The 7,298-nt window shown below is 63.0% G+C and overlaps 2 protein-coding genes across 5 annotated transcripts in view; one reads left to right on the top strand and one right to left on the bottom strand.

Moving 5' to 3' along the window:
- Nucleotides 1-335: 335 nt before the first annotated feature.
- ACOT7 (acyl-CoA thioesterase 7) lies at nt 336-5,845 on the bottom strand. Of its 4 annotated transcripts, none has more exons than XM_027702034.1 (10): nt 5,773-5,845; nt 5,110-5,227; nt 4,494-4,650; nt 3,893-3,984; nt 3,645-3,759; nt 3,179-3,193; nt 2,548-2,634; nt 1,863-1,979; nt 1,485-1,669; nt 336-901 (listed from the first exon to the last, which is right to left on the bottom strand). In XM_027702034.1, exons 1-10 carry the CDS (start codon nt 5,817-5,819, stop codon nt 797-799), a joined length of 1,038 nt encoding a protein of 345 aa, XP_027557835.1. In that variant the 5' UTR covers nt 5,820-5,845; the 3' UTR covers nt 336-796. The 4 variants fall into 4 exon arrangements, with proteins under 4 accessions (XP_027557835.1, XP_027557838.1, XP_027557836.1 ...); XM_027702037.1 differs by lacking the exon at nt 5,773-5,845 and adding an exon at nt 5,379-5,461; XM_027702035.1 differs by lacking the exon at nt 3,179-3,193.
- A 531-nt stretch (nt 5,846-6,376) lies between these two features.
- ESPN (espin) overlaps nt 6,377-7,298 on the top strand; it is an 11,475-nt gene continuing 10,553 nt past the window's right edge. Inside the window, exon 1 of the mRNA XM_027702114.1 lies at nt 6,377-6,603. Within this exon, the coding sequence (XP_027557915.1) occupies nt 6,377-6,603 (227 nt within the window). The remainder of the gene's footprint in view (nt 6,604-7,298) is intronic.

The following is a 7,298-nucleotide window of genomic DNA, read 5'->3' on the forward strand; positions in this document are numbered from 1 at the left end:
CCTTCCAGTGCCCGAACGGGGAGAACATTGTCTGATATCTGATCTGCACCTCCCTGTGTCAGCTTAAGGCCATGTCCTCCAGGCCGCTCACTGTGGGCACGGCAGAACAGATCGGCCCTCACCTCACTACAAACTCCTTTCTGGTAGTTTGTTGTTTAATAGCCCAAACCGGGACACCCATCCCGGCAGGAACTGCGCAGTCCCGTTAAAAGAGCCACACTTCCTTAAAACCCAGGGCGGGAGCACAAGGCACCACTTGGGGACGGTGGGTGGATCCTGGGGAGGCAGGAGTGGGGAAAAGCACAATTGCTTGAAATAAAGGTGTCAGCCTTTTATTCCAGTCAATGAAACAGACTTTATTAATGCCACAAGGTTCCTTAAATAACTTAGATGTGCACAGAGAACTACCTAGAGATGTCACAGACATTCAATGCGGTCCCGGCGCCGCACTTGCGAAAGCTTTGGTGTGCATGGTAGGACAAACCAGCGAGTTGAACATGGCAGCACAAGGACTCACAGCCCCACACGCCCCCCGAGCCGCCGCACGCCTCCATCCCACTCCGGCATGGGGAGTCAAACAGCGACAACAGCTCCGGAGGCAGATGGCAAGCGCCCGGGAGGGCTCCCAGGGGCTCTCAGTGCCACCTGAAGCACGAGGTGTGCGGTGCTGAGCCCACCAGCAGCGAAGCAGCGGTGCCAGCGGCGGCAGGGGCGAGTGGAGGCGCGGACCAGACACAACACAAACGGGAACAACCTGGATGTTTGGCGGGCGCTGGCAGCAAGAGCGGAGGGCAGGTCACTGCTGGGCAGCCTGCTGCATCTGCGCCTGCCGCTTGGCTTTGGTCTGCAGGTACCTGCCCTTCCCTTCCTCAAAGCGCCGCTTCTCGTCCTCCGTCTCTGTCTGCAGCCACAGAAAGCAAAGCCCCAGTGTCAGCGCTGCAAGCGCTCACAGGAGGGAAATGTGCCATCCCCCATGGAAATGAGGGGAAAGCTGCCCTCCCTGAAACACGCACCATGACAGCCAGTGTGCTCCTGCACAGAGCAGGAGACCTGCGCCACATCAAATATTAACCAAAAAACACCCCCAGACGGCAGCAACGCATCAAAGCCCTGCCAGGATCAGGGGAGCTAAAAATAGGCAGGAGGGCGGGAGTGGGGACATCATGGGGAGCAGGGACAGAGAACATGGGGGCCTCCATCGCTGCTCACAGTCCCCTGCTTCAGCCTGTCCTCAACCATGAGAAAGGAGAAAACCCCCAACCTCCACATTGGCAACGTTCAAAAGAAATAAATAAAAAACCAAAAAAACAAACAAAAAGAAACCCTGCAGCCTGCTCTGGAAAGTCTCCTTTGTACTCATATTTTTCTGCTGAATAATTCAAGGGAAGAGGATTTGTTGGAAGCAAAGCCTGCTGGGCTCTGCCCTGAGAGAAGCAGAAGAGGTGCTGGCCCCACTGGCTCCAGCCTGGGGGCAGAGCTCTTACCAGCAGCTGTGGGACAGGCAGGGGCTTCCCCTCCTTGCTCAGGGACACGTAGGTGAAGAAGGCGCTGACGGCACGGTACCGCTCCCGAGGCTCATCCACAAACGGGTCGGCATCCACAAAGACTTCAATCTCCATGGATTTATTGCTTGTGAAGGTCATGCGCCCCGAGATGGTGATGACACAGCCTGCGAAGCAGAGAGGGGCCAGTGAGGGGAGCAAGAGGTCCTGCATGTTTTATGCTTAAGCTGTGCCTTAAGCAGAGCTTCTTTTCACAGGACGAATCTAACAGGGACTAAATTTCTCTGCCAGTCTATCCCGAGCACACGCACAAGGGAGCCAGGACATGGCACCGTGGGTGCCTGCCAGCACCCTCGGTACCTTTTTTGATCTTCTCATGGAAGTTGATGGCATCCACCGAGGCGGTGACGATGTTGGTCTTGCAGTGGCGGGCGGCCACAATCCCAGCAACCTCATCCATGAGCTTCATGGTGACACCTGGGAGAGGAAGCAGAGGGTCCTGTCTCAGGGAAGCTGGTGGGATTTGGGAAAAGCCACACATAGGTCAGTAAGGCCTTTGCACGGCCAAAGCTACGCTGAGGAGTCAGATCAAAGACCGAGTCCCAGCTTCAGGAAAACCCAGTACCAGCACAAGGACTCCAGTCAACACCAAGGCAACATCCTCACAGACCTGGCCTGAAGACTGGAAAAGCAGCTCTGAGCCACGCTGGTTTTGTTTTTATGGACATGGTTAGATGTGTGTCGTCCCAGTCCTTGGCAAACTCGCCCCTCCCCTGGCTCACACTGCACATGCCAGCCCGGCAGCAACAGACACTGCCAGCCAAGAGGAAATGACTCCAGCTAATTGCACTCATTGTATGCTGTGTGTTTGGCCTCTGGGATTTGCGATCTCAGAGACTATGACAGAACTGTAGGATTTACCGTTTGAGCGTGTCAGTTTTGGGGGCACAGAAACAAAGCTTTTGTCTCAGCTGAAGCAACTCTGCTCTGGGGAAAAGCCACCCAGAGCTGCTGCCGAGTGCTGCCCAGGGCAGTGCTCACTCACCTCCATGCACGAAGCCCAGCAGCGTGCAGTCTGACGGGCCCACCAGGTGGATCAGGCTGGACTGGCTGTAGCCCACGGTGTGTGGCTCTGGTTAGAGAGCAAAGCAGGGTCAGAGCTGCTCGGCTGGCACCCGTACACCACTGTACACCCCTGCCTTAAGTCGTCCAAAGGAAGAAAACGTGGGGCTGGCTTGTGCAAAGCTGAACTGTGTTCAAACCAGAGGCTGTCCCTGACTGCTGCCTCCCTCTAATCCCCACCCATCCATTTTATTCTAGCTCAGCTCATTTGTTTCTTTTCAAGAGCATGAAAGCAAATGGGATTGAACTGGGGCATATGGCTGTACTCTTCCCTCCTCAGCTGAACCTCCCTGACCCTGCTGTACAGAGCCTCAGCTTTCCCTTTGGCAGGAATACCTCGGCCCCCACGCTCCCAGCCCTGGCACATGCTGGTAACCCCTGTCCCACCACCACCTCAAGGCAACAGAAGTCACACCCTCTGACTGCCAGCAGAGGAAATCCTCTGCACTTTCCATCTAATAGGAGATGCTGAAGGAGCTCAAAGCAGGGAAAACCAGCCAAGCCCCCGACCACTTAGGGCAGGCACCCACACAGCAGGACCCACCGAGCCTTACCTTTTGTCTGCCTGTCTGTGAGCAGGGAGGATAGAGGGGAAAAAAGCATTTGAGCAACTTTCATCCCCCATCATCCCCCAACATTCCCTGTGTGCCACCTCTCTGCTTCTGCCCTAGGACCGTGGCCGGGCCTGGAGGACACCCTTGCCCAACGCTTGCATTTATCCCCTGCTGAGCAAAACCAGCTCCAGCTGCCCAGGAGTGCACAAGGGATACAAGGAGTGGTGCAGAAACAGGGTTTTTGAAGAGAGCATCCCACCCGCCAGCCCCCCCATGCGGCATCACAGCTGCCCACCCTCTCCTCACACACTGTGGACTCCAAAATCCCATTCCCATCCCTGACACAGTGTTTCAGAACACACACAGAGCTACGGGGCCCTGGGGATGGCTGGAGTTGCCTCGGGGATCAGTTTGGCCTCCCAGTACTGCTGGGCCATTTGCACTGAGCACACACAGCCCGAGTTACCTGGGTTGATGACGGGGAAGATCACGTCGCCGTTTCTCTGCTTCGTTTCCAGCCGATCCAGCTTTTGCTCCTCATAACGCTTCTTCCCCTCGTCCTCCTGCTCCTTTCTCGTGTACTGGAAGGGAAGGCTGGTAAGAACAGGGCAGCAAAGCCACCAGCACAGCCAAGGGTGCCGACAGGGTTGGGTTAGCGCCATTCCCCAGAGAGGCCAAGTTCCAGTTTTGGGGGACCAAAGTGAGCTGTCCTACCTGGATGGGGGGAACCTCAAGGACCTTGTTCACGTTCTTCAGGGACAGAGGCACATACCACAACGTCGCCTTGTTTGTCAACTTCTTTGCCCCTGGAGGAGAAGGGGGCAGAAGGTGACAGTGCCAAGGCCAGCAGTGCTGTGTCTGCCGCTGATCTCGGGCTGGCCACACACCAGTGATGCCACCAGCACCAGTGGCCCCTCGCCCTGCTGGCTTCTGACGGGCCTTGGCTCACAGCAGATGTGACAATGCACTTTTGGAAAGGCATCCTGGCAAGTGGAGCTAGTTGCCACAGCAACAGCAGGAAAAGGGCCTTTTTCAGGCCAAACGGGCAGCGAATCAGGCAGGAGGAGCTACGAGCAGATATTGCCATTCTTCACTAAAAAAGATCAATGGAGCCGTAACCCCCAGGGAGACTGCTTGGCTTCTCTTCCCAGTGCCAACTCTCCCCACACCCCCAGCACTCTCAATAAACAGGTAAGACCTCCCCTCTGCCCCATGCTGCCAGTGATGGAGTGAAAGACGGGATCACCACTGTGAGCTCTTGACTTATCACCATTATTCCTGGAGTTTTGGGACACAGCCACAGGCAGCCACCCACCTGTTAAAATGTTTTCAGACATGACGTTAACCTGGACCTCCACGGAGTGCCGGGAGGTGTAGGTGATCTCGGCACTGACATTGGCCACCTCACCGATGCACATGGGCGAGAGAAAGTCTGTCCGCTCCACCCGTGCCAGTGCAGCCACGCAGGGCTCCTGGGGACAGTGAGACAGCTGGGGTAGTGACCACAGCCACACCATGGGGTAGTGACCACAGCCACACCATGGGGTAGTGACCACAGCCACACCATGTGTGACCGCAGCCAGCGGCTCCCCGGGGCCAGCTGTGCTGGAAGTAGCTCCAGCACTTTAACCTCCACTTTATCAGCCACTGGCTGCACTTCCTTCCCCATCTGCAACCAGTGCCCCGACCTGCCCTTCGAGGGAGTTAAAACATTAATAGCAGGGCAAAAGTTTTTGCTCGCAAACCACGATTTCAGTGGGATGCTTCCAGCTACCGGGGGAGGCAGGGGCTGGCAGCAGCGAGCCACCAGCGGTGCACGCAGGAGCAAGCACTCCCAGTGCGGGACCCCTGCTGCCAGGATGAATCCTGATATGCAGCAGGATGTCGAGAGTCACTGCCTGAGCCCGGCGGGCGCTCTGGCTTCTACTTACTCCGGCCTGGGAGTTGCAGTGACGGGTACTGATGATGGCTCCCGCCTCCTCAATCATCTTCAGGATAGTTCCCCCGTGGACATTCCCAGCGATGTTGGCATCGTCCGGGCGCATAATCCTGCCGGGGGAAGGACATGGGAGCTCGAACCCCGAGCCCCATCCCGGTGCGGCTGCCCGGAGGGATCCCATGGCCCACCGGCTGAGCTGCCGGGCCATGGCTGCCCGCAGGCGGCTCCCCGTGAGCGGCGGAGAAAACCGCTCCGAATTACCGGGGGGAGCGGGAGGAGACAGCGCTCCTCTGCCCTCGGGGCCGCGCCCCGCCGGGCCCCGCTGCGGCACAGGCCGGGCCGGGCACGTGCCGCCACTCCCGGCAGCGGCGGCGGCTTCTGCCAACGCCGAGCAACGGCCCGGCGAGGGCAGCGGGGGATGCCGGGGCAGTTCCCCTCAGGGCGGCCGTGCCCGGGAGCCGCAGGGGCACGGGCGGGAGAAGCGCGGCCGCCCTGCCCGCTCACACCCCCTGCAGCACGGAGCGCTCCGCCCGCGGCCGGTGTCGCTCGTAGCGTGACCGGCGCGGGCAGCACCGCGGGCAGCATCCCAGCTGCAGGCCGGCGCCCGCCCCCTCGCCCAGCCCTCCCCGGGCCCCCGGCCGCGGAGGGGCCCTACCTGGAGACCTGGATGGCGGCCGGGCCCGCGGCCCCCGGCTCCGACATGGCGGCACCGGCGCCCCGCCCGCAGCGGTGCTGCGGAACCGCCGCGCCCGGCCCCGCCCCGCCGCGCCTGGCACCGCCCACCGCCCCGCCCCATTGGCGGGCAGCGCCGGGACACGCCCCCCATGCGGGGAGGGGCGGGGCCGGGGCGGCTCCGGGGCCGTGCGAGCCCCGCGGGCGGGGGTCCCTCCGCCGCCCCGGGCAGCACATCCCGTCTGCGCGGGGGTCCCTCCGCCGCCCCGGGCAGCACATCCCGCCTGCGCGGGGGTCCCTCCGCCGCTCCGGGCAGCACATCCCGCCTGCGCGGGGGTCCCTCCGCCGCCCCGGGCCGTCCCGCCTGCGCGGGGGCTCGAGGCGGCCGCTGCCTTCGGGTCGGCACGGGCAGCACATCCCGCCGCCCCCGTTCTCGGCCCCTCTCTCCGTTTGGGACAGAGCTGCGCGGTGCGCCCAGGGCTTTTGGGGCGTGTGGTGACGACAGTCCCGAGCAGGCAGGGGTAGCTCTCAGTGGAGACCAGGCAGGGGCCGGAATAGTCCAGGGCCCGGGCCGTGGGGTCCCGGGGATGTCGGGAGCCGCGGCACTCACGGCCTCGCCGACCGGCGGCAGGATTAGCGTCTTGAGCGTCCTCTCTTTGATGCGGCCCGTCTCCATGAGGGGCCGGAGCCTCTGCCGGCAGACGGGGCGGCCCGGGGTGCGGGGGGCCGGGAGTGCCGTAGCTCTCACCTTGCACGGCTCGGTGGAGGCGGGTGGGGCGCGGCGCCCAGAGCGGACGCGTTGCTCCGGCGCTCGGTACCGGCTTTATGAGCCGCCGGCGGGGCAGGGCGGGAGAGCCGGGCAGGCAGGGCGGGGGGCAGGCAGGGAGGGAGGCGGGCGGGACGGCCTTGCCGCTGTCCTCAGTGCTGATCGACAGGTTCCGTCGCTGTCCGCGGTCCTGACTTTGGGGGGTCCCCGCCGGCCCGCCCACGCCGTCCTCTGCCCGCCCCCGTGCCCGCGGTAGAGGCCGTCGCTGCCCGTTCTGCCCGCGGTCCCGCCGTTGATTCCCGCCATGCCGCTCCCCGCGGCAGGCGGAGGCGGGGCAGCCGCCCCTCCAGCGCCCCCCGCTCTGGTCGTGCTGCCGGGACCGACAGCGCACGTCGGGGCTGCCGGAGGAGCCCATCTCCGCCGCGCGTTTCACGTGGGCGGGCGGTGACACCTGTAGGGCCGCTCCGAAAGCCGCGGACGGCGGCGCCGGCAGTCGGGCACGGTCCGCTCTTGGGATACTCCCGGGCCGGCTCCGGTCCCGTCCCGGTTCCGGTCCCGGTCCCAGTCGCCGCCCGGCAAAGCGCGGCTGCCCCGGCCGGGGCCGGGGGAAGCGTTGCAGGGGTCCCGAGCAGCGAGCAGCCGCCGCGCCGTCGGGCGGGGCGGGCGGAGGGGCGGCCCCGAGGGCGGGAGAGGAGGAGCCGGCGGGGCCGGGGGGCGGCGGGGCGGGAGCGCCACGCAGTGCC

Source organism: Neopelma chrysocephalum, unplaced genomic scaffold (genome assembly GCF_003984885.1).
Source record: "Neopelma chrysocephalum unplaced genomic scaffold, ASM398488v2 Primary Assembly neopelma1_180, whole genome shotgun sequence".
In the NCBI taxonomy this organism is placed as follows: Eukaryota; Metazoa; Chordata; class Aves; order Passeriformes; family Pipridae; genus Neopelma; species Neopelma chrysocephalum.